Source organism: Aspergillus pseudodeflectus, assembly GCF_044049435.1.
Source record: "Aspergillus pseudodeflectus strain CBS 756.74 chromosome Unknown BJX68scaffold_50, whole genome shotgun sequence".
Classification (NCBI taxonomy): Eukaryota; Fungi; Ascomycota; class Eurotiomycetes; order Eurotiales; family Aspergillaceae; genus Aspergillus; species Aspergillus pseudodeflectus.
Window position 1 is genome coordinate 57,916 of NW_027263826.1, and position 24,662 is coordinate 82,577.

Here is a 24,662-nt window from a genome sequence, read left to right on the forward strand (position 1 = left end):
ATTCAGCGACCTTTGCTGTCGACCAATATTCTTCATCATTCCTCTCCAAGTCATCCTCCCAGCAACCCCGTTATTCGTATACATAGAACGTTCCCATCCAACATGCGCGGCATTACACTCCTAACGCTGACACTCAGGCTGGTTTCGAGGGTGCTATCTCACCCGACGGGCTCAGAACACTGCAGTAACTTGCCTATAGTGGACCTTGGATATGTATGTTCATCTCTCTCCAAACGCCGCAATACATTCGCCAGTGCTCTGACACGCTGATCCTCTGCTTCTAGAACCTGCATCAAGCGATCTCCTACAACGCCTCAAGCGAAATATACAAATTCCAAAATATCCGTTACGCGAATAACCCGACATTGGACCTCCGCTTCCGTGCTCCCACCGCACCCGACACGAACCGCTGGACCGTTCAGACTGGCGACCGTCCTCGCACCTGCCCCCAGGGGATGCCCGACTGGCAGGTCAAGGGGACGGCTGCTGCGGCCAAGTACATGAATCCTGACCAGCCTTTTACGCTTAAGGCCTGGAAGGAAGATTTTCTGAACGCAACTGTACCACCGAATTTGGATTTTAACACGGACACAACTGAGGACTGTCTCTTTTTGGATGTGCATGTTCCGAGGAAGGTGTTTCACGGCGCACGTAAGGGAGCTCGCGGTGATGCACCGGTGCTTGTCTTCGTAAGCCCAATGCCTCCTCGTCTTGGGAACATAGACATGACATTAGCTAACTGCGTCCCTGGTCGCTCTTAGATTCACGGCGGCGGCTACGTCCTCAGCTCGAAGCTCCGAGCACCCACCCCCGCGTTTTTCCCCGACGGGCTCTTCGCGCACGCTAATAAGAACCACGAAGACATGATTTACGTCGCACTGAACTACCGACTCGGCGCTCTTGGCTTCCTCGCCGGGGCGGAGGTCGAGCGAGACGGAGTGCTCAACGCAGGGCTGCTCGACCAACGATTCGCCCTCGAATGGGTCCAGCGATATATCCATCTATTCGGAGGATCCCCGGATAAGGTCACGGTCATGGGAGAATCAGCCGGTGGCGGCTCGATCCTGCTGCATATGGCCGGTTCGTACGCAACAAACACGTCAACACCATTTCGGGCCGCGATTCCACAGAGCCCCGCGATCCTGCCTGGGTACGTCAATCCGAGCGATAGCTTTGCTGGCTTTCTACGCTACCTCAACGTGAGTAGCCTGCAGGAAGCCCGCGAAGTCGACGAAAGCAGGATCATCGCGGCGAACGCGGCGCAGATCGCCGACGCCCCGACCACAAGTTACATATACGACCCGGTCATTGATGGAAGCTACGTCCCGGACAAGGTGATGCATGCGCTTCGAGATGGGCGATTTGACAAATCGGTTGCGGTGCTTGCGGCGCATAACTCTTTTGAGGGGTCGTTTTTCTTCGACCCGACAATCGAGACGGAGAATGAATTTCGCGAGTGGTTGCGTCGCTCGATTCCGGGGCTCCAGAACAAAGACGTCGCCTATCTTATGGAGAGGCTGTATCCAGCGACCTTTGGCGACACTGCCCTTGGGTACGTGGATCAGGTGTCGCGACAGATGGCCCTCTACAGCGAGGCGGTTATTGATTGCCACTTCGATGCCATTGGCGATGCGATGCATGGGCAGAGTTATGCGTGTATGTTTGAGATCTCCGTTTCTTCAACCCTCTTGATATACCTTCTGTATAATTTTACTGATGCCTCGTTTGTCTAGACAAATTTAGCATCTCTCCCGGCGTGCACACGCAGGATCTGGATTATACCTTCAATTCCCCGAGTTCTCCAGCGCATTTCCCTGCCGCACAGGATGCTATTCAGGATATGATAGTTGGTTTTGTACAGAATGGGGTACCCAGATCGGCGGACGGTGAAGTGTTTCCGCGATGGGGTTCTGAGAGGCGTCTGCTTAACATCACGTCTACTGCGCCTGAGTGGTCTAGGAGCGAGGTGAACCGTACTCGCTGCGGATGGTGGAGTGACTGGTGAAGATAAGCCTTGATCGCCTCGCCGCTTCGTTTCCTTTTGATGGTTCAGTCCGTTTTAGTTGACTGAATGAGCGCGGCTGAGGGTGGACGGTGCTGTTTATTTCCTGGGTGGGGTCCGGAATTGAGGGTTGTTGTACATACAGGTTGAGCAGCTAATCGAACGATATCTTCTCTGGCTATTATCCAGCGCTGCAACAGACCTATACCGGACATGCTTCTCGCTTCTGATTCGTTGTCCGTGTATGGATTCGGATCCTTCAAGGCGCAGCATGCTACCCTGCAGCGTTTGGACCAACACGGCCGTTGACTTCTCGTCGGGATCTCAGAGTTCGATTCTCTTACACTGGACTCTCTCAGTCCGCGTCTCCGGAATACCAAGCACATTCTGCTCCCTCCCATTATGGGCAGTGGAAAGCTCCTCTTTGTAAACAAGACCCCCTCCTCCAATCTGTTGACCCAGAGTGAACCGTGCGAGCGAGCCCAAATCCTGCGCCACGTGCAGAGGAACCGTCGCAAGGCCGAAGGAAATAAGCCACATGCACTACCACCATGGTCACAGCAGGTCTACGCGTTGAACCTTGGTCCCAACACACGCGAAACCGAAGCAGAAGCCACTCGATCCAGTGTGTCTTTACGGGGCAATTATCCATCCTCCAACTCCTCGGATCCTTTCCATTGTACAGTGGCGGGTCCCGACCATGCGATCCACGTCCTCCTCCGATGCGTATTCTCATCGGAATCCCGATCCAACTTCCTCGCCGAGGCCTTTGCTCCGGCGTCCATCGTCGCTCGCGGGGCTGCCACGCGCCACGAGAGTATCTTCGCAAGGCGGCTACAGCAGTGCGTTGTTGACCAAACGCTTATGTATGCAACTCTCGCATATGGGTCGAGTTTTATCGGCTGGGCCTCCTCGCGAAGGGAATCGGCGAACAGTAGGGCGGGGCTCCAACAACCACCTGAATACTACCTTGGCAAAGCAATCCGTGGTGTCCGGGAGCGGCTTGCGCTGGCTTCAGGGTTCCAATCCACGCCAGATGACTGGCTTATGCTTTCGATCTACTCTCTCGCAATCACAGAGCTGTGGAACGGGATGCCAGAAACGTGGGGCCGGCCTGGCGACAGCAGTGGGAGCAGTGAGATGGCCAACAAGTATTCCCCTGCGGCTCTGAGCGCTGTCTCTAGTGCTCCTCTAGCAGCGTGCCGAATCCATCTCTCTGCGGCTCTGAGTGTTGTTATCGACGTTGGCGGGTGGCATTACTTCGATCCCTATATCCTCGACAGCTTCATACTTGTCGATAAGTTCCTGGCAATTCACCAGCTGACGCCGCCCATGATTCCTCTTACCTGGGACCCGGGACCGCTATACTTCCGTAGTGGCAATATCGAGACCATGTTTGAACAAGGCCCGGTCAATTCTCAGCAGATGGGTGCAGGCTTTGCCGATACCTCCATGACAGCTCGTCTACGAAGCCTCATCCGCGATATCATCAGCTTCTGCGTCCTCGCCGAAGCCGGCTGGTCAAGCAAGGAAGCCATGACGTTCAAGCAGGAGTCATGGCTATTCCGCCGCCTGCAGGCACTGACATGCCGACTGCTTGCTTGCTACCACGCGGAAAGCACCGTCGTCGGCCAATGCATCAGTCTAACCGCCCTTGTCTTTCTTTTCAGCTGCACATCGCACCGCGGACCGCAGCTCGGTGCACTGTACGCTGCGCGACATCTCAAACATTTACTGCTCCATAGCGGATATATGCTCGTGGAAACGGGCCATGTTGATCTGTATAGATGGTCCCTTTTCACGGGCGCAATGATAGTCCCGTCGCGTGAACGGGATTGGCTTGTTGCTGAGTTTTTGGGACTCTATCGGAACTTCCACTTAGTGCATATTGCTGTATTGCAGCAGGAGATGGGGAGGTTTCTCTTTTTAGCGGCGCGACAGCGTGGGCGGCTTATGGAGTTGATGGAGAGGGCTTCTGCGGTCGGGAGCTGAATGACTGACGATTGATCGGAGGGACCTGGTGGGACGTGGTGCCAAATATGTTCACGCTCCATGCCAGTGAACAGAAGTACCCAAAGCGGTGTCAAACAAACGATTGACAACCCTAGTCAAAAACCATAACCATCAACCTATGTTAACTGGCGGACTAAATGACACATGCCCTCCTTTATAGCAGAGGCGGATAGAGGATGAGAATACATTGAGTTTAGTCTTAGTACTATCACGAAATAACTTATCAATTGGAAGAAATTCCTATCCTGCAAGCCCTCAGAATGCTCAGAACTAACTCACTCATTTTATTTATCTTCAAATGGTCATTTCATTACCCGAATGACAACGAATCATCAGGCAATAATAGTAAGGGCATGGTATGTATAATAGCGCTAATCACAAATCTTCTAGGAGGGTCAGGCAGCCAAGCACGCACGTCCGTCATGGCCTCAGTCACTACACCATTGCCCAGCAACAGTGTCTGACATCTCCAAACAGTTGGAGTTTCTCTGTACATTTAGATCTAATAATAAATCTTAGCAATTGTTTACTCCTTGAACGCTGTATCATCCAGACTGAAGAAACTACCCGGTCATTATGTTGAGGGCTGGTATACGGACGCTAGCCTTACTGTACGCACACTTGCATCTGCTGCCAGCCCCACACAATAGTTCTACACCAAAAAAGTGGCTATGAAGGGCTGCTTAAGGGGCACCTCAAGCTTCAAGATGTTTATTATGGATCTTACCAATGCTCCCACTAAGGCTCTTGTCAAAGATCTTCTCGAAGCTCTTATCAATGCCATTATCAAAAGTCTTATCAGTGCTCTTTATCATTATTAGCAAAGCCTTCATGGGGTTTCTAAAGATGTGTCCCATAAGGGCTGAAGGGATTGGTCGGTGTGTGTATAGCGGGCCTCGTATATAAAGTGATCAGCAGAGGGTAAACAAGAAGCCCTATAGAAAGCTCATACAACCTGTGAGCCGGTTAGGTGTAGTGTAGAAAGGAATAAAAAGGAAGGTTTGATTCTCAGAACTATGGTCAACGAGCGACTATTTAAGTTTGTAATAATGACCGGACTAAACGAGGGAGGAGGTGCGATATAAATAGGACTGCGGCAACTGCAAATATCCTGTATCCTGGTTGGCGTGCTCAGGCAGCAACGCTGAGGATGGGTCCGCCGAGTGGTCGATCGGTAATCTGGGCAGTTCTGCGCTCACCACCAGATATCCCGGGCTGGCACAATCTATCTTCTCGATTGCGGGACATATACCTTTCGTGCTATGTCCAACGATGCGAAATTGAACTTCATCCCCAATGATGCAGGACTGGTCAAAATCTCACGGAACAACAAGAGCGCGAAGCTTTGGCAATTATTAACTAGGACGTTATAAGAGCCATGTTCATCGGCAAGACGGTCGGCTGGAAACATAAATGGTCAACGAAATAATGCTGTGGGTCCATAGAATAAACAAACCGATTGCTTTGATTTCAGCGTCGCTATAGGTGGTTTCTCCATCATCGTATGTAAAATGTCTGACTGGTTTGTATTTTCCTGGCTGCACGCAAGGAGTCATGTCCGCCTCTACTGTGTTCGCAGTCTTATTGTAACGGAGCCCGAAGCGAGTTGTGGTAGCACCGCGCACCTGGGTATCTTTCCTGTTAGAAGGCTACACTGAGAGGGGACATGATGAAGACAGCGTGGAGGAAGAGACTCGCGTTACCTACTTCGACTGCCATATGATTTGTATGTTGAATTCCAATCCGCAGCCCAGTCAGCCCGGGATTTGATGAACGTAAAGGGCAGTGCGTCAGGGTAACCTTGCGAGAAGGCATAACGAGTAGAACTAGAAGACACCAGTAAGCAGTAAAGCTGAAGATCGATGTAGAAATTAGAAAAAGAGTCAATTAAATCTCATAAATGTCAAGAAGTCTACTCAAATAGTGTTGCTAATTTGCCAGCCATGTGACAAAGCTCTTAGGATACAAGTGCACGATCCATGGCACCAAGTGCGGGGTGAGAGCACTGCCCCGGGCACCTGTCTAAAATGAAATTACAAAGAAAGCATAAAACACAATTCCTGCTGTAATATGCCGGGAGTGGATGAGAGGGTGCTGGTGTAAGTGCTTTCAGTATTGCGTTCTCACTCGAGGATGTACTCAAGCAACCTTGCGCTTGAACGACCTTCCAAAGAGAAAAAAGGAGAATAAGCAGTAGTGTACCACTGAGACCGCTAAACACGTGGTAGACATGATCGCGATCTGGATGTTTATAGCAATTAGTCCAAGTAGAAACAATATGTAGGAGACTTGATACCTTTGTTTCTCTTGCGGACCAAATTAGTCCAGTTTGTAGAGCCGCATCCCACATCTGAATCTCTAACCCTAGTATGAATAGGATGTGTGATAGCTTCAGCATCATGACTGGGATCTGAAGAATATATATGTACCAGTAATTCGGCACCCAATTTAAATTTTGCGTTGTATCGGTTGTGGCGGTCCCAAGAAAAACGCGGACCTCATTCTCATAGCCTGTAGTATCGGAAATATGTTTGAAGGTCATGGCAAGCAGTGCAGTTGTCCCGACCGACGCAAACCCCGTAAAGAGGCTGCAGTACCAACAGGCAAGAATGGACCAAGGCATTGCTGAAGTCTCGAACCACGAGAGGGATGCAGCTGTGACCCCGATCGTGAGAGTACCCTAATGACATAATTAGCGAAAAGACAAGTGGATGATATTTGTAATCATGCACACAATAATTAGTACTGTGTCCGCCTCATGGGTTCTGGATTTGACCCAGTTCTCAATCATCTTATTCCTTGTAGTTTCATTTGCCTCGGTGATGATGTGTTTGATCGTGCTATCTTGGTACGGTTTCCATAGGAATGTAAGAGAATACCACAGTGGGCAAGGCATGACGTCAAAAATGTGTAGAGGTCCTAAAACAAATTTGTATTTAGTTAATCTACACGAGATGATGGGAGAACCAGGGTTATTTCATTACGGCCAGGTCCAACTCACCGTGATCATTAAGTTTGCCAAGAGCACTGCCGAGGTCTGGATGCATCGATCTCCGAGGCGGCGTCCCAATCAACCATAGTTGACACACTGGAGGGAAGGCTTTGCCACCGGGTTGCAAATAGGTCTTGTGACTGTGGCTTGTACTGACCTCTAAGCCTTCATGACCGGTGTCGGCGAGTATCATCAGAGAAGACTGGCTAAGGGGGATGGGGCAGCTCTACATTGAAGCCCTGATGGTCGAGAGAGTTGGGGCCTCTGCGTTATATTCATCGAGCTAAGGATAAGGTAACTAAGGGTGGAAGGAATAGTGATGTTGTTATAGATATAAATAAAAGCACGTACAAATCTCAGACACCATTATCACTGCAAAAGTGGTATATTTATCCCTAGATAACAGGTGAGTGACTACCATGGCCCAGGCAAGAGATTCGATCCATATAACGAGGTTATGACGTCTATATCCCTTGTTCAGGCGCCACACGGCACTCCCATCTCCTCGTTAAGGAACCTGTCCTGCTGGTGAATGCGCTCCACTGCATTCTCGGCCACGACCATGATTATTGCCTGGTTATTCCCAGAGGCAAGGTCCGGGTGGATGCCCCCGTCGACGATGTACTAAAAGGGTATCAGCAGCTGGCCGGTCGCTGGACCACGGGGCAAAAGAGAGTGAAAACAAATCAAAAAAAAAATAAAAAAATCGACAGGATAGAAAAAGCAACTTACCAAATTCTGCATCCCATAAACCTTGGTATTCGTATCCACAACCGCAGTCCCGTTGCCAACTCGCCCATCATCCGTCCCCATCTTGGTCGTCCCCGCGTAGTGAATGCCCGCCGTCAGCGAACCCAGAATCGCCGACGTGTTGGTGTACGACTCGACCAGCTGCATGCCGGACCCAGGGGCCGTGATCGCGTCCACCATCGACTGGATAAACAACGTCGCTGCCTCGCGGTCTGCCGCCGTCTGCAGGTACGGTGACTTTGTGATGGTCGTCCGCTGGTCCGCGTCGAGCGCCAGCTCGCCCTTGGAGGTAAGCCCGTGCGTCATGTACGCCGTGATGGTGACGACGCCCTCGGCCGTTGGCGTGCACGAGCCCTGGTAGAAGCGCGTGCGCCCGTCGCTCGCGACGTTGGACGTGAAGAAGACCAGCCGGTGTTTGCCCTGGGTGAGGACGCCGTCGTTATCCTGCTCGTAGGCGGCGATGTCGCGCGTCGCGGTCCCGTTCAGGATGGCCGCCGCGTCCAGCGTGTTGAAGGTCCCGTTCTCGGTCTTGATGACGATGGAGAAGATCGGGTGGTCCATCAGGCTTTTCCCGACGGGGAGGTCGATCCATTCATGCACGGGCGGGACCGCGATCCCGCTCTTTTGCGCGGTCGCGATCTGGGCGCGGGGCCCGATGCCCGAGTTGATGAGGATGCGCGGCGAGTGCAACGCTCCGGCCGCGAGGATGATTCTGCCGCCAGGGGCAAGGCGGATAGTTTCCGTCGCGTTCGTGGCGGTGTTGACAATCTCGACGCCCGTGGCGCGGCTCCCGGCGCGGAGGACGCGCGTGACAAGGGCGCCCATTCGCAGCGAGAAGTTCTTCCTCGCCAGGGCAAGCGGGAGATACGTTCGCAGAGGCCCCGCGCGCTTGTAGTCCTGCACATTCCAAACCGGGTGGCTGTACGTCTGGAATTTCTGGTTGCGCTGGGCGCTCATGTCGACAGCGGTCCAGTTAAGATGATCAAAGAAGCTCGCCAGCGTGCCGTAGAGCGCCTGGTCGTACAGCTGCCGGTCCGCGGAGGGGACGCTGCTCCCCGGGTTGCGGGCGTACAGGCGCTCGGCGCCGGCGGCGACGTCTGCCCACTTCCATCCGACGGGCCACTGGTCGTTGAAGTCGTGGTCCGGCGGGTGGACGAAGACCATGTAGTTGACTGTGACGCCGCCGCCGAGGATGCAGGCGGCGGTGCCGTCGGTGTCGGTGCACATGTAGTCGGTCCACTGGGGGAGGTTGCCGATGTCAAAGGACAGGCCGGGGACGTCGATGGCGGTTAGGGTGTCGTTCCACTGCAGGGCGTACTTGGTTGCGCCTGTTTCGACGGTTGGGCCGACTGTGCTGCGCTCTAACAGCAGGACCCTCTTGTTGGCTGCCGACAGACGCTCGGCGCTGATGATGCCGGATGGGCCGCCGCCGACTACGATGTAGTCGTAGCCGGTCTGGTTGCTGGCGGCCCAGACGCCCAGTAGGGCTCCGGGGGATGCGAGCCAGGCTGTAACCCAGTGTGCGCGCATGGTGTGATCTTTATGGGTGTGAGAGGATGATGTACACGAGATTCGGCGTTTTTATACCTACAAAAGATCTTACCCTCGCATACTAAAATTTCCCGCGGCTTCTCGATCACCCGCTATGTATGAGACTGCAGGATTTAAGAAATAAGTCAGCACGCCGTAAGCAAGCCACCCGAGCACTTGCACGAATAAGAAGCATGGGACCACAGGCAGAATCCACCTGTCCCGGATTCCTGGACGGGTGGCTTTGAGCTTTGCCGCAAGATGCCGGTCTGGCAAGCTACGACATTACAGAGCCTCAGGGTTACCTCAGGGTTTTACATTCATTGATTTTATGAGATACTCTTAATAACTAGCTGAGAAATAAAAAGTCGCCTCGAATAGCCATGAATGTGCACTGATGATGTAGAGGTTTTCCAAAAGAACAAGCACAAGTCAGAAACCCGTGAAATTGCAGGGGCGGGTTGTGCGGTGGGTCTGGCAAAATACATCGGATTTTCGGACGTTCAGCCAGAATGTCTGGGATTTCAAGACGTGTACATCTACCTCCATAGAACCGGTTATGAGGACCACTAGCACTTACAGACTGCTTCAAAGGGCAGAGTATGTGAGCCAATCCAAGGGATCCCGGTCTACAATGTCTATTCCCAGTTGCATTTGCGGTTTAAGACGTGGAGCAGATGCCAGCCTGGTGGCAAGAAAGTACCGGGGATACGCACGCAAAAGCAAGAACCATACTGTAGATTAGTACAGGGGGATCTTTGTGCCGCAGCGTCGACAACATCGACGGCTATCATCATCTAGAATCCGAGCAAAATCTGATACGGAGGCCACAGGCCCACTTACCGGATACTAGATGATGATAGACAGGCCAGAGTGGAGTTGATTCGGATAGCTCTGTATTTCTGTGACCGAAAAGGAATCAAGTGTAAGTAAAACGCTCGGCATTATTAACCCGATGACGAATAATATCCAGACGTGGAGTCTGGTCTGGTAACTTCGAAGTAGGCGATGCTTGCCTAAAGATTTTATCCAGCGTAAACACGGCGTGCTTCTCCTCACCTCGACCGTTCCTCGAGGCAGCACGAATAAGAAGGTACAACTAGCTATAGAGGAGAGAGTCCTCCATCAAGCAGTCTTGAACCCCAACGGCCCCGCCCGCTCCCTGAGCGTCTTCCCCCAAACCATCAAACACACGGGGATAATCGAAGCAGCCGCGACAATGCCCGCCTGCGTCCCGAAACTGTTCTTCGCGCCCATGCTATCCGCCCACTCGACCTGGAAATAGCTCACAACGAACCCGCCCGTCGTCCTCGCCATGTTGATCCACGCGGCAACCTCGCCGCTCCCGTCAGGGTAGCTGTCCAAGCCGTACGCGTTGATCGCCACGGTCGTGATCATGACTCCGAAGACATAGAGGCCCCAGCCGAGCGAGGTGATCATGTAGTGGTATGCGTTTTCGAGGGCGAAGCCGAGCAGGACGATTCCGGCGATCATGAACGGGGTCGAGATGTAGATTGCGCGCAGGCGCACTTCGGGTTCGAAGTGGCCGCGGTGTTTGTGGATGTATGCCCGTGCGATCAGATCGTGGATCCAGTGGCCTGCTAGCTCGCCGAGGAGGGCGGCGACTACTGGTGTGAAGTAGAAGAAGCTACCCCGGTTGTTAGAGATGGTCGAGTGCCCAGTGATGCTTGGGTGGGTAGGAAAACAGGGGCAATGTTGTAGAAGCAACGTACCCAATCTGCTTAGGCCCAAAATTGTACAGTGGGGTTAAGAAAATCGATAGTGTCGCTGAAGTATATGTTAGCCTTCAACACCTATACTCTTGTATAGATACTTACTATTGATCCCAACGACCCACGCAAAGGTGAGCACGTAGTAGAAGCAGATCAAGAAAATCGGCACCTTGAGCAGGACCTTGACAGGCCTGAGAAACGCATCGACAATCGTGTTTGGCTGCAATAGATTCTGACGGCGTTGGTGGATGCCAATCAGCGTCAGAACGCGGGGTCCGTTGGAAGGGCCGGAATGCTGCTGTCTGCTGTAATATGTCTCGGGCACAAAGAAAACGCAAAGCACCAGTGCAAGAGCACACATTGCGAAGAATAGCCAGAATGCGATATTCCATTCCTGGGTTGAGATGATAAATGCGGTGAATAGGGGGCCGAAATAGGGGCCTTGGAGGATGGGTTAGATATATAAGCCGATATTTATTGTTGAGGGTGAAATTCGAAATCGCGCTTGTCCGTTCTACTCACTGAGGATAATAAAGCCTGCCCAGATATTGATTTTTCTCGCGCGTTCATGGAAGAAGAACATGTCGTTGATAAACATCAACCCTCCACCTTGGGCCACCTACCACACGCATTAGCAGCAATCCAGTCACCAGAGTTCCTGACTAGGGCCCAATTACCGTGGAGAAGAACCCATTAAGAATCCTCGCAGCCATAAAGCTCTCAAAAGTGACCGCAGCAGCGCACCAGGCCGCAGTCGCGGTGCCCAAGACAAGAAACCAGAAGAGAACCGGAAGTCGACCGAAATACGCAGAAAAGGCGACCGCAAACACACCTCCCGCCCCAAGCATAAAGACGTTCCCGACCTGTGAATGGTTCACGGTGTCCGGGCTCATCTTCCAGATTGCCGCCTGTGGGATCAACGTGACTGCGCCCGTCGCAGAGCCGTAATCGGGGAGCAAGGCCGCCCATGAGATAATCAGCAGGATGAGGTGCTTCTTGAACGAGGACCAGTTCAAGGGATCTTCTGGGTCGTCGCTTGGTTGTGGGATTAGGATTGTGTGTCCATCCTTGGCGAGCTTCGTGTTGTTGGCGCCGCTCAAGTCGCCGCCCTCCGTGTCGAGAACATAACCGTGGGCATCGTGAATCGCCGGTCCTTTTTCATTCTCCAGCGTCATGTTCCTGGAGGCGCCGTCGGGGTCTTGGACGTGCAATGTGCCAGGATTATCGGGGCCCATTGAATTGGCACAAGTGGATGACTAAAATGGAGGTGAAACGGCTGACAGGAGTGTATTTCCGGAAGTGGACGCACAGAAACAAAAGGAAAGGGACGAGGTGGGGGCTCGTGAGCTTTATACAGCATTCCGCAGACAAAAGTATCACTTTTGCAACTGCCACGGCTAACATTGCTTCTCATCTGCCGAGACCCAGAGGCGACAGGGCGAATCATATGGCATGAACAAGCATTTTTGGGGTAACCCCATGGGGTTTGAAGCGAAAAACCTGTCAAGTTCCCCACTTGGTGCAACAATTCGAGCGGGGTCCATGTGGAACACGGCCCTGAGAACAGCATTACTCAATGCTTGGTAAGAGATCCTGAGCAGACTCCTACGGGAAAATCTCTGTGCAATGAACGAGTCGGCCTATATACTCGGGTTCCTCGGGTTGACTTTTGGCAGTCCCGGTGGCAACGCAAACCAGCTAGACGCCGCCGACAGTGAGGCTGGTATCAAGCGGATCGGCGCCTTGGGTATCATGACATTTGGTACTGATGGGGGTTTCCCGGTGACAGCCACTATGGGCGCTATTCCCGTCTTACTAAGTTCTTACCTTGTTTAGCTAGACTTACATATAATTTCGCATCCATTACAGATAGAGTACTGATAGAAGTAACGCACTTTTAACTTTCAACCATACCCATGGTTGGAACAGGAGATATAGATGACTTTGCCCTTGTCAGTTTTGGCGGACAGGTTGCTTGAGTGTATAGGATAGGAAAGAAGGCGTTCCGCAAAGTGATCTCTTTCCATAATGACTCTGATCAAAGTGTGGGGTGGCCGGAAACATACCGCTGCTAACTCTCATGCGCCAGGCTGACCTTGGGGAATAGACTGTACCCCTAGAGGAAATCATCTCCACAGAGGACGCAGAAGCACCTGTTTGTTGAGGCTGCGGTCTCATGAAGGGCTATCGAGCTTCTTGGACACCGATGGTTTGTCCCGCGCGGCGGGTGTGCGCTTGTGATTCGACGCAGTGGTCAGCTTATGTGTGTGGAGGTCCAGAGAGGGCTTTCGCCGCAGGGTGTTAGCTATCACTCGTTTTAACCGTGTACCCTGAGAGGCCGAGAAGCAAGCTTCCTGGCTAGAATTGTAAACGTAACTGGCGCAGTACAGCAGTGATCAGCAGCCAGGGGCCTCTTTAGGGAGGGCAATCCGCGCAAGCCGCTTCGTTGTGGTTGTGGTGTGGGGGGTGGGGGGGCCTATGCCGGGGAATGGCATTGGTGATACCGTGACGGACTCGATAGCCTGCAGGAGCTGTTCGTGACGCGTTGTTCCAATTTGCCATTCTTTCAGAGTTCCCTTGCGCGACTACATAGTAATGCAAACCTTTCTTGGAAAGCTGGTCACATGAAAAGCTGTTCAATGATGTAACTATTCTGAATATAAATCCACCACGAGAGCAAAATTTGTGCTTGGCAACATTGAGGCCCAGTCCCTACGCCCCCGAAGCCACAATCTTGACGAGAATCCTTTGGGGTAGTATACCCCTCAGGGTAGGCCGGACCCGAATAAGTCGGGTCTGAGGCGCTGACGCGCACCCCCAGCGAGCCGCCATCGCTGCCACATCTAACCAGAGCAGCCGTCTGCTGGGCCTCAGTGGCATTGACCCCCGCCATCAATAAGTAGTGGCAATGCCGGCAAAGAGCACACATGAGTCAACGGCGTTGTCAATATGCTTAGCGAGGGCCTGCGGCGTGCCGTACGTGTAGAAATACCAATCGCCGCAGTCCGGCGCGTCCGCGGCTGCCATGCTGAACAGCCGGCCGGGTCTGCTCTGCTCGCCGTAGGAGCGGAGGTAGGCTGCGATGGAGTGGACGTCCTCGATGTGGACGTTCTGGGGCGTGTTATCGGGCGCGGTGTAACAGAGTAGCCCGGGCGTTTCGGTATCGTAGCAGGTGCGGGGTCCCAGGGGGTCTTGGAGGGGTGCTTGGCCGGGAGATATAATGGCGCCGGCGAGGAGGGCGAGCGGGAGGTGGTTGATAGTAGGGGAGACCACTTCGAGCGAGGGGGAAGTTTGGAGTAGGCTTGGGGCAGATAAAGCTTTCCGGGTGTGGGAATTAGGGATGGCTATCACTTGGTTGGGTCCTAACAGGATATTTAAATGCGGACAATAGTGGCCCTACAGTACACACCAACTGACATCTCTAATCATTTCCCTCCCTCATGTGGTTGCACAGGTGTATGCGTGTAATATGACTGCTGCATGACCCGCTAGGAGGCCAAGGGAGAGGAAGGGCACCACAAGCCCGGAATATGGGACAGCCAAACGCGTATGGACCAAGATCGAGGACAGGCCAGCCTTGCTTTTGCTGAAATTATGCAGGGTACTCTACCCCTCAGAGCCATGTCCTTATATACTAGAATTAGCCATTAAAGACCCATTAGTTACCTTGTAACCCGCTCCAGCCAAGCAAGAACAGTCTCATACAGCCGCGCAAAATTCTCACCCTTCTTCACTGCATGCCCTTCATCCCCAAACCGCAAAAAGCCCCTCTCCACCCCCCTCGTCCTCAACACCGCAACCGCCGCATCCGCATCCGATACCGGATGCACATCGTCCAAAGCTCCATGGATAATCAACTGCGGCGTCTCCCAATTCCCCAAATGCATCGCGGGGTCCCATCGCTTCCACTCGTCCAGCGCCGCGCCGCTCCATGGCGGCCCGTCCATCTCTTGCAGGACTGATTGTAAATGCTGTTCGTCGCCGGAGAGGTAGGACATTATATTAAAGACTCCGTTACAGCTCACGAGCGCGCGGAACCTCCGGCCCAGCGGCTGGCCCTGGATCCAGTTTACCAGGAACCCGCCGTACCCGTGTCCGAGTGCGATGGCGCGGGTGGTATCGATGTAGGGGACCGAGCCTTTTTCGAGGTATGCGAAACCGGCTTCGAGGTCGATGTAGGGGGCGCCCGCGAATGAATGCCGGGTACCGTTTACGAAGTCCTCGCCGTAGCCGATGCTCCCCGTTATATTTGGTGCGACGACGATGTACCCGTGTTCGGCGAGGAGGGCGAGGTTTGGGAATGATCCTGTTGTACCCTGCCAGGTGCTCGTCCAGCTCCCGTGAATGGTGCCGTGGATGCAGTAGAGGAGTGGGTATTTGGCCTCTGGGGTGAAGTGCGACGGCTTGATCACCCACACGTGGACACGCTGCTTGTTGGCGGCAGTGAACCAGATCTGCTCGATCTGGTCGTTGGACAGGTCGGATCGGAGGTCGTCGATGAGGAGATTCCGTGCGCCGCAGCCGCCGCTGGATGGGAGATCCATCAGCATCGATCTCTTCCCGTGGATGAAGCTGTCGTAGGTGATGAGGATTTGGGAGGATTTCTTCTCACTAAGGGGTGAGACGTCGACGACAGAGCTCCACTTTGAGTAATGCGTCTGTTCCACCCGTCTCAGATCTGCAGGAGTCGGTTCGTGTGGGTAGGGGATGGGATTCAGCTGGTATAGCGCACGCTGGCCCTTTTCCTCGACCAGAACAAGCAGCGTCCCGTCGCCTGCAAAGGAGATACTCGAGGGACTCAGGTCCCACCCCCCCTTCCCATCGGGCGAGGCAAAAATCTCCCGATACCGCCGGCCATCGGGATCATCGATCCAGATAATGCGGTTCTTATCAGCAGCATAGCCATCGCATTTCTGGGACAAGAAGGCCACCGCGCCTTTCCGATCGGCAATGGGGGATGTGATGGCCCCTCCGAGTCCGTGATGCGCGATCACGTGGTAATCATGTGGAGTTAGTCCGGTCCAGTCGAAGATTTGGCAGACGTAGCAGACAGAGGCTGTGTGGCCTGGTCCGGGTAGGTCAGGGTCTTTGGCGACAAACATAATCACACTTGAAGTCATGCACCAATCTCGAGAAATCACCCCCTCTTCGTTGCTCTCATTCCGTGGCGATGCTTGCAGTGATACCTCTGGACCCAGGTTGTAGTATGTCATCAGGTTTATGACCCTCAGAAGAGAGTATCGACTATTCGGGGACCCCGGCGGACGTACAAGACATCCAAACCAAACGACGTCTCTCGAATGTGTATGATCATCACCTGGGCTATGCAGCGTTCCATCCGGGTTGGCCCTCCCAACCACCGCAAGCGAAAGGCGATCATAAAGGCCCACATCCTCCTCAACGGCCACACCCGCCGTGCGCAGATCCCAAACTTGCCCCGGAAGCTCTCCAGCAACGTACGCAGGCGCTTGCAGCCGTGCATCCGCAATCACAAACCGCGTATGCCCACTCGGGAGCTGCTCCAGCCAGATCAAGTGATCGCTATGGCCGGCGAGCCATTTTGGAGAGTACGCAGTAGCGGTGTTGGAAATCGGCCACGACCGTGATGTATCAAGGTCCACGACGTATATTGCGCGTTGGCTTTGGGCTGTGGGCGCTTGGCGCGAGTGAGATTGCTGTGTGTAGACCGCAAGTGTCCCGGCTGCGTTTGGAATAGGGTGGCTGCGGGTAGTGGACTCGATGAGTCCGCTTCATCGCTCGTCTGGTCAGTGAGTGTAATGCAAACGTGGTGAGATAGACGTACGACGGGGTCAACTTGGGATGTTTCCTGGATTTGAATAATTGTGTCATCACGATAGTCGGTTGGAAAGGTTGGTGCTGGACAAAAACAACTTGAAGTAAAATCTTGGGTCGTTGAGATAGCTGAGGTTGGCAGAAAACAAAAAAAGAGCGAAACGGAGGGAGGGGGAGAGAGACTAGGAAAGTCAAGGGAACCCTTCCACGGGAGCGTCATATCAGCAGCATCCTGAAACATGGCATGCCATGTGCACCTCGGTTAGGCATTTAGCTAGGATATGCGGTGCGCACAGGGTCCATTCGAAGCATTGGACTGGTCTGTGCCTGCGCCGCACAAATGAATGGGAATGAGGAGAGAGTGTTCCGTACCAGGGTCATGTCACGCGTACCTTTAGCCGCCAGGATCAGTGAGAACCGGCCCCTGTATCGCAAGGTCTGGCCAGATTGATCGGCGAATAAGGGTCCATCTTGGCTTCGAGAACTGTTGGTCCGGGCCGCTCCGGCACCAGTCTGGAAACAGAGGCTCATTCCTGTTGTGGTTAGCCAGCTACTGTACTAACAACCGGGTACTTCCCGACGGAGAAGAACATACCTAAGGACTGATGTGCTTATCAAATCGGCCCCGCAGTGATCTGCATCGGATGTAGCACCGGGTCATGAGCGATGCAGTTGGGTTGTGTCATGAATCAAAAGGTCCGGTGAATGTGGGTGGTTCGAACTGTCCAGCCTGGAGGCCATTCGCGCCTTCCCCATGTGTACTGTGCTTCGCGGTACATACCTACCCTGGGTTAGTTCATAGATAGCTTAGAGGATGCGACTGCCTAATTAATGTATCTAGCCGGGTTCCTACATTTCCGACGCCAGGGCTGTTCGACTCGAACCGAGGAAAACCTGCACCAGCTGTGACTGTATACGCTGGCGAAGCTCACTTGATAAAAGATGGCTTCCCGCCCTGGCCGTGCAGCACATTTTCTATGAGGTCTCTACGGTGCAAAGTCAGCTAGCTAGGCGGGGGTTTTCTGCATCGCTCGTTGGGTCTAATTATCGGAATGCTTTTCTGGAGCGGGCCAACTCTTCTTGTTACGCCTGCTTCACACTCGTTTCTCCTAGTCTTCAATTGAGAAATTAGAGACACGGAAGATGCCGCAGCACTTGCACTAGCTCCGTCTTGCCCTGCTCTCGGGAATAGAAATGTTCGCGATAAGCCGAGATGAGCCGCCGTTGGGTCAAAATGTGGCCATTTATAGCCTTAGTAGCTGTTATGTTCGGCGTTGATTTCACAGGTCCTCACATTCTAGTTCTAAAACAGTGGTTATCCTTGCAGCCTTCATTTACACGCATGTGCCAATTTGTGAAGCCTGTAAAGGCGCTTCATGCAGAATAAGTGGTGCTCGATCGCTCAAATACTCAGTACTGCCGCTCGCCAAATAATATCGCATAGCCAAGGAAGTGGACTTTTGTATTTAGATGCTTCTGACAAATATCCGTCTGGCCGCCTAGAAGAGGCCGAGGAAACTTGCCGACAGCTTTTGAGGCTGAAGCAGCCGGTAGAGGCGGAGGGTGATCTTTAAATGGACCTTATGTGGGCAGAGATGCTCATGGCATAAAGATTAGCGCGACATCCACCCGGCGTACAGCGTGATGAAGGATACAAGATAGCACGTGGTTTGGCTCCTTCGATTCCTGTGACTGAGTCCTACACCCACGATCCCGAGTCACTACTGTTCGTCGCCGAGTATACCGAAATGCTTTTGGCTCGCGGGCCAATGGACGATGCTCACAAATACTATCACAATTGTACCCGATTGATAATGAGCTCTCAAATGCCCATCAATATGCTTTCCCTCTGGATGCGCAAGTACTGTGCTCTCCTCGTTCAGCTAAAACATTTTGATGAGGTGGAAACCCATCTTGAATAGACGCTCAAACAAACTATAGATATAGACGAAAAAAGCAGTCGAGCGTGAGAGGGAGGCGATCCCAAAGGGCGCAGGGAGCGAGAGGATCATCTTCCCCAGTTTGCATTTTGCACCGCGCTTTCCAACATTAGGCGCGCGGACCATTATGGCTGCTGAACAAAGTCTTGAGCTTCCCCAAAGAAGCTTTGTTGTTAAACATTCAAATATGATACTTCTAGTAGATCTCGCACGAGAATGTGGAGCAGATAGATTCTTACAGGGAGTTTCACCAGCCATCAGTCTAAGACGAGAATATTATTTTCCTACCATGATGAAGAATTACCTAGAGTAACTTAGTGAATACATAGTACCTACCTAGCTCTATTCTAGTCACTTTGCAACCTAGTTAGGAGCGTTTATAAACTACCTTGGAAATAAACCCATGTACTTAACACATAGCCTAGTGCTACTCTGTGTATAAAAAGGTAACGCATGCTGGTCCATATCTAGAAATAGTGTTCCTATCTTTATATAAGACAGGTGCGATGATCGATCGCTCCTTCTGTATATGCTAGGCGAAGGTCCTGCTCACTAAATGGATGTGCTTCATCGGTGGGAGCAGAGTATGTGCACTAAGGCTGTCTATACCTTGAGGACTACTGTTCAGACCATCAGCAGGTCTCGTGATTGAATAACTGATGTATACACTACGACTGTCGAGCCCATAGCTCAAGCCACACTACATTCTATTCTTACTACTGGCCCACTTCGATTGTCTAATCGCTTTAAAATACCGCGTTGCTGGCTTGTATAGGCTGCCGGTTAGCAATATATGCTTGCATTCCATCACGTGCAGTTAGTGACCCCGCACTGGATCAAGCTCTGAGTTGGGCGCCTGGAGTTCTTCTAAGGTTGATAATACGTTCAGAACTCCAGACCTCAAGCTCACGCGGTTTTGACCCACCATCTCCGCCAAAGCCCCGAGCCTAGCATCGTTATCCTCAACGGAAACGACGACGAACCGTCCACGGTCTAATGTACCAACACTACATCCCCCAGTTCGTCCTCAAGCATTTCGCCCATACCAGTGCCATAAGCAGAAAGTGCGTCCCATCCGCATTATAAATAGAATACCTTTAAGTTGAATATAGGTCTATACGGGATGGAATTGTCCATGTATATGACGTGGCCACGGGAGAATTCCGGCTCGGAGGGGTCGCACGGACCTGCGGTGCACAGGATCTGTACTCCAATGTGGCAGACATGGCAGATCCTATGAGGATAGAGCATCTGTTCAGCAAGCTGGAGTCAAAGGTCAGCGTAATAGCAAACAAGGTTAGATCTGCCGCGGCCGTCGACGGTATAGACCATGTCGACATCCTTGAAAAGGACATCCAAGCCCTGTTCAAATTCATGGCGCTGTCCCTTCGGCGATCCGAACACGACCGAGACGAGATCCAAAACCCGCGCCGCGAGAACGATTTCGTCTTCCGCAGCTGCTTCATCTTTTGGAGACGAGCCATGAGGATATCCTGAGAGATGCAGAGAAGCCCGATGAAAATGCTACGGCCGACACGTACAAACATTTCCTCGAACACTACGCTCTGCAGATATGGAATGCCGCCGATGGCTACGAGATTTTTCTTAACGAGAGCCTCGTGGACTTTGGAGCCGATACCGAGTCACGCCTGGGTGTAGAAATGGACGAGGAAACGCCACAGCTGATATGGATGACAAAGATCGACGTAATACATTTATTCTTCCCATTAGTCCCCAAGTGGCCATTGTGTTTTGCGACGAGTCCCGTTGCTGAAAATCGCCGTTTGCTGACGCGACGCACAAAGCCAACATTCCCTACCCGGAAAATAATCTGTTGAAGAACGCACCGCACAAGGATATCGTCAATGTCGACGTGCCCAGCGGAAAAAGAGGCAGAAAGAGGTGGCCTGAACCGTGGCGTGGCGGGTGAATATCGGGACTCTGTCTAAAGCGCAGCATCGGGTCATTGCTTGCTACTCGCTGAGCCATGCCAAGCTGCTGACTGTGGTCCAACACAGGGCGCGATTCGAATGAGCGAAGCGGGAATTGGAGGTGTTTTCAGTGGAGAGAATGAACCATTGGCAGAGCATCGGAGTGCGCTTCGAAACCCAGCGGGACCACCAGCAGCAGGAGCTGCCCAAGCAAAACGCCCCTCTACCCATGAGGGAGAAGATTGAGGCTGGGCAGGTAGAGGATTACAGGCTGGCAGTCGACGAAGTCGTCCGTATGACGACTGTCACACATGAAGTACCACCGCCGACGAAAAGTAATGCGTTCGAGTTTTGGCTAGCACGCTTCGCGCTGGAGCACTTGAGCGGGAAAGCGACATTCGGCCTGCAACTGAATAACGGCCCTCTGTCCATTCGAATCATGCATCCTGCATTAAAACTAGCATTTGGAGGCGCGCATCCAGCAAAACATGCAGACCACAGGGATCTCAACAACGTCGACTTTTGGTCATTCTTCCAGGAATGTATTGGGAAAGAGACATTCACTCGGTTATCCGGCGCAATAGAGAAGAAGATATCGGAATTGGTTTCCACAGAGGCCTTCACAGGCCACTTTGAAGCTGCACGGGAAAAAATGCAGCTGCCCGCCTGTTCTCCGCTCCTGCAAAGTGATGCTGGTGGTGTTGGTGATGGTGATTGCGGAGCTCAAGGTACGCAAGAGGCTCTTCTGAAGAGCCCCTCTTTTCGGGCCTTCCATAACGTGGCGGAGATTTTTGATGTTCTAAAGTGGATGTTCGAGGAACGACAGGACATCTTGGCGGCTTTTGTGCGGCAGATCAGCGTACCTGCGGAAAGCACGAGGCCGCAGGTTGTTCGGCTGCGGGCCAGACGAGTGTGATGGCTCCTGTGGGATTGAATGATGCGACGCCGAAACGGTGTCCAGGTAAGAGAAGCTGCAGGCCCATTCGTGGAAAGCGGTAGTTTGTTTTCCGTAGTCAATAAGAGCTTCTAATGTGAACACGATGAGATGATACTCTGATGGTAAGACTTTGTCCATTTAAGTTCGTCGATCATTAAGAGTTTCTAGTGACCTCAATTTATACTAATTCCATTTCATCAAAGAGCGCTGAACTATATCTAAAATACATACACAAGCTGGCTTAGGTGGCGGCGTTGGCGTCGGCTTCAGATGTGCCATTCACAGAGAACGCCGAGGTAGCCGGATGCTGCAAGCACGCCCTTTGCGTACTAGATCTTCCCCAAGAGTTTCGAGGTGCAGAGTACATGTTGCGCTCGCAACAAAAACGCCTCACGACTGGTAGACACAATAGAAGAAAGCCTGTGTGTGATGACCCCTCCTTGCGCTGCTTGATACCATCAACCATGGGGTAACTTACATAGTTATGGGTTAGCATCGGCTTCGTGATCCACAAAGGAAACGCAACCTCCAACGGGCCTGCGGCTCTGCGTAAGTACTCATGCCTCCAAGGGACCGATGCCAATTCCCAAGTGCCAAGAAATTCCGTGCATGACGACAATAACCACAGGCGTGATGGTGGTGCGGCTGAAGAGTCTGCAAAGTAAGCACAGCCCCGAGAATCCAAAATCTCAACGCAGCTGAAGCTTCAACCAAGGGTCCCGTCCCGCTTGGGGGCCAAAACTGACCTTAGGCGCGACGCTAGATCCTCCGCTCTGCCGATCCCAGCTCTTTGCTTAGCCGTTATTGTTAATTCGGGTCTACAATTGGTTGTTAAGTTTTGGCTGTTGGGAGCAGGATCGTGGGATTCTGCCCTACGGGTCCAGGTTGATTGGGGTGCTCAGCAGAGGTTGGGAAATTCGCATGGTGGAGGAGTATCTGTGGGGACGTAAGCTGAGAGAGTCGGGGCTTGGCAGTGAGTCATTCAGATATCGTAGCATGGGTTGGTCCTGCGCCATGTCTCGACCTTGGTAGTATCAGCCAGGTATGGTAAGCGCCGCCTGCATCGCGCCTTCCTTATCCGTTAGGTGTATACGCGATGAACAAGGAAGGAACGATCATTGTACCTTCCATATGTGTTATGAAAGCAAATGAGGAAGGCGCGCTGGTTGTCCAGTGGGTTGCCTCTCCTCCTGTTTCTATCTTCATATCCGACGGTGCACTGCAGGTGCTCCATCGCTCTTTCTGTATATGCCAGGCGAGGGGGGTCCTGCTCATTTAATCGATATTTTCCATCGCTGGGAGCAGAGTATGTGCGCTACTCATTTTTTATTTTATTTTTTATTTTTGTGATGGGAGCGGAGTATGGGAAGCACTAAGTTGAGGCGTCCATGCATGTCTCATTCGTATGTCTCAGAAAACAAGTTGCCACTCTTTTGAATATCAACGAAATTGGATATCGCGGTCATCTATACTTGAAGCAACAGAGGAAAATAAGAAAAAGAAAACACCGCATCTCATAATCGCTTCGCAAAAAACCACAGAAAAATCACATCCCAAGTCTATATCCTCGAACATCCAAACTCCAACCTCACAACCCTATATTCCTTATCTAAACATGCGCCCCACCATAAGATGTCTGAGCGTTATACGGCGTAGTCCCCGGGTATTGGTTCGCAACGGGATTCAGCGAAATATCCATCGAATCAATGCTCCCCGACGCCTTAGCATAGTTCCCACTTCCACTCCCCTTGCTCGAGCGCGTATGCCAAACCGCCTGCGCCCACTGGCCCTTCCAGACGAGACCCGGGTGGAAGGCTGTGAGGCAGATGACAGAAATGGCGATCATGGTTGCTTCGAGGATCATGAATGTCACCTCGTCGTTGGCGAGATGTCCATCGAAGCCCTCGGAGAGTTCCGCGCATCGGAAGACGGATCGTACGAAGATGACTAGTGTTGCAAGTGCGAGACCGTAGATAGATGCCTTGAAGTACGTCCCATTCCGGAGCGTCTCGAAATCCATGTTGAAATCCGCACCAGCGGCCTTGCGAACACGCCAGAAGAAATGACTCGCCATGGCAGCAAAGATGAGCAGCGACGCAACCTGCCACGCCAAACCAGCAATCATAATGTTGATTCCGAGGTCGGTACCCGCGCGGTCGTTGTCGTCGGCTGTTGAGGCGATTGCACCGCCGATGGCTTGCAGCAGGAGGGCGATGAAGTCGAAGGTGATGAATGTGATTGTGTAGGTCCGTGGTTTGAAGTAGGAGATTTTTTCGCCGTAGGCGACGACGATGCGGGAGAGGGTTAGGTAGATTGCTGCGGTGAGGAAGGCGGGGGCGATTGTGAGGCAGACGAGGTATCTATTCAGTCCGTTAGTGATCTGGATTTGGAGCTGTTGCGGAAAGTGGGACGTACTCAAGAAAGGCATCGCCATTGAAGGGGTTATCCCAGAGGTTGACTCGGCCGACGTAGCCGACGACTTCGCCGATCAGACCGAGGACCATGGCAACCATGAACGTCCATGTCTTGTAGCGGATGCCGAGGCCGAGGTGGATAAGGGCTGTGGCGCCGAAGATGGCGATGAAGAGAATGTTTCCCCAGAGGACGGGCCGGTACTCGACCGAGGCCATGCTTATGGGACATGTCTCGAGTGTGCAGAGCTCGGGGTTCTCGAGGAGAGTTTGATTGGTGGGGAGTGTTTCCATCATTTTGGCGGTAGATTTGTGAAGAGGCTGAAATGCAGAAAGACAAAGGTTGAAAGATGGAGAAGGTGAGGAAGAGTAAGCTTAAATGAAGTGCTGATGCTGCTGATTCTGAGGAGATCCAACAGCCGGACATCGTGGGCCCTTATATACCATCTCATCTGTCATCTCGAACGTGGCTTATTGCAGGATCTCATCCCAGCACAAGTAAGGTGAAACTCCATCATCCACATCCACACATCAAAAACACAGCAACCTACGCTGCAGGATCCTGGGGACATTAAGCTCACTCTTGGCAGTGTCCGATTGGCCGGCTCGTAAATTGTGGTCCCGTCGCAG

General features: G+C 52.6%; 8 protein-coding genes across 8 annotated transcripts; 2 read left to right on the top strand and 6 right to left on the bottom strand.

Moving 5' to 3' along the window:
* Positions 1-102: 102 nt before the first annotated feature.
* Positions 103-1,733, top strand: BJX68DRAFT_270534 (Alpha/Beta hydrolase protein; the record flags this gene model as incomplete). Its single annotated transcript, XM_071046689.1, has 3 exons — positions 103-213; positions 285-689; positions 762-1,733. 3 exons carry the CDS (start codon positions 103-105, stop codon positions 1,731-1,733), a joined length of 1,488 nt encoding a protein of 495 aa, XP_070895163.1.
* A 646-nt stretch (positions 1,734-2,379) lies between these two features.
* On the bottom strand, positions 2,380-2,944 carry BJX68DRAFT_244558 (uncharacterized protein). The gene has a single exon (XM_071041330.1). It carries the CDS (start codon positions 2,736-2,738, stop codon positions 2,403-2,405), a length of 336 nt encoding a protein of 111 aa, XP_070895164.1. The 5' UTR covers positions 2,739-2,944; the 3' UTR covers positions 2,380-2,402.
* Positions 2,945-5,915: 2,971 nt separating this feature from the next.
* On the bottom strand, positions 5,916-6,945 carry BJX68DRAFT_244560 (uncharacterized protein). The gene is made up of 3 exons (XM_071041331.1): positions 6,750-6,945; positions 6,312-6,695; positions 5,916-6,256 (listed from the first exon to the last, which is right to left on the bottom strand). Exons 1-3 carry the CDS (start codon positions 6,909-6,911, stop codon positions 6,155-6,157), a joined length of 648 nt encoding a protein of 215 aa, XP_070895165.1. The 5' UTR covers positions 6,912-6,945; the 3' UTR covers positions 5,916-6,154.
* Positions 6,946-7,363: 418 nt separating this feature from the next.
* BJX68DRAFT_278297 (putative cellobiose dehydrogenase) lies at positions 7,364-9,287 on the bottom strand (the record flags this gene model as incomplete). Its single annotated transcript, XM_071048502.1, has 3 exons — positions 7,364-7,379; positions 7,525-7,631; positions 7,740-9,287. The coding sequence occupies 3 exons, from the start codon at positions 9,285-9,287 to the stop codon at positions 7,364-7,366; spliced, it is 1,671 nt and encodes a 556-aa protein (XP_070895166.1).
* Positions 9,288-10,412: 1,125 nt separating this feature from the next.
* BJX68DRAFT_257685 (major facilitator superfamily domain-containing protein) lies at positions 10,413-12,195 on the bottom strand (the record flags this gene model as incomplete). The annotated part of the gene is made up of 5 exons (XM_071043386.1): positions 10,413-10,935; positions 11,021-11,075; positions 11,126-11,461; positions 11,543-11,639; positions 11,698-12,195. 5 exons carry the CDS (start codon positions 12,193-12,195, stop codon positions 10,413-10,415), a joined length of 1,509 nt encoding a protein of 502 aa, XP_070895167.1.
* Positions 12,196-14,413: 2,218 nt separating this feature from the next.
* BJX68DRAFT_278300 (alpha/beta hydrolase family protein) lies at positions 14,414-16,923 on the bottom strand. The gene is made up of 2 exons (XM_071048503.1): positions 16,824-16,923; positions 14,414-16,768 (listed from the first exon to the last, which is right to left on the bottom strand). The coding sequence occupies exons 1-2, from the start codon at positions 16,868-16,870 to the stop codon at positions 14,683-14,685; spliced, it is 2,133 nt and encodes a 710-aa protein (XP_070895168.1). The 5' UTR covers positions 16,871-16,923; the 3' UTR covers positions 14,414-14,682.
* Positions 16,924-19,749: 2,826 nt separating this feature from the next.
* On the top strand, positions 19,750-21,600 carry BJX68DRAFT_257687 (uncharacterized protein; the record flags this gene model as incomplete). The annotated part of the gene is made up of 6 exons (XM_071043387.1): positions 19,750-19,817; positions 19,866-20,199; positions 20,229-20,459; positions 20,594-20,672; positions 20,705-20,760; positions 20,794-21,600. 6 exons carry the CDS (start codon positions 19,750-19,752, stop codon positions 21,598-21,600), a joined length of 1,575 nt encoding a protein of 524 aa, XP_070895169.1.
* A 1,398-nt stretch (positions 21,601-22,998) lies between these two features.
* BJX68DRAFT_244569 (RTA1 domain-containing protein) lies at positions 22,999-24,483 on the bottom strand. The gene is made up of 2 exons (XM_071041332.1): positions 24,037-24,483; positions 22,999-23,981 (listed from the first exon to the last, which is right to left on the bottom strand). The coding sequence occupies exons 1-2, from the start codon at positions 24,327-24,329 to the stop codon at positions 23,231-23,233; spliced, it is 1,044 nt and encodes a 347-aa protein (XP_070895170.1). The 5' UTR covers positions 24,330-24,483; the 3' UTR covers positions 22,999-23,230.
* Positions 24,484-24,662: the final 179 nt, after the last annotated feature.

Coding starts and splice junctions, on each gene's coding strand:
- BJX68DRAFT_244558 (XM_071041330.1), bottom strand. CDS start 2,738: ATGAGAATACGCATCGGAGGAGGACGTGGATCGCATGGTCGGGACCCG.
- BJX68DRAFT_244560 (XM_071041331.1), bottom strand. CDS start 6,911: ATGCCTTGCCCACTGTGGTATTCTCTTACATTCCTATGGAAACCGTAC. Junction 6,696..6,749: donor CGGACACAGTACTAATTATT/GTGTGCATGATT, acceptor TTATGTCATTAG/GGTACTCTCACGATCGGGGT. Junction 6,257..6,311: donor GGTCCGCAAGAGAAACAAAG/GTATCAAGTCTC, acceptor ATAAACATCCAG/ATCGCGATCATGTCTACCAC.
- BJX68DRAFT_278300 (XM_071048503.1), bottom strand. CDS start 16,870: ATGACACAATTATTCAAATCCAGGAAACATCCCAAGTTGACCCCGTC. Junction 16,769..16,823: donor CATCCCAAGTTGACCCCGTC/GTACGTCTATCT, acceptor CGAGCGATGAAG/CGGACTCATCGAGTCCACTA.
- BJX68DRAFT_244569 (XM_071041332.1), bottom strand. CDS start 24,329: ATGATGGAAACACTCCCCACCAATCAAACTCTCCTCGAGAACCCCGAG. Junction 23,982..24,036: donor AATGGCGATGCCTTTCTTGA/GTACGTCCCACT, acceptor CGGACTGAATAG/ATACCTCGTCTGCCTCACAA.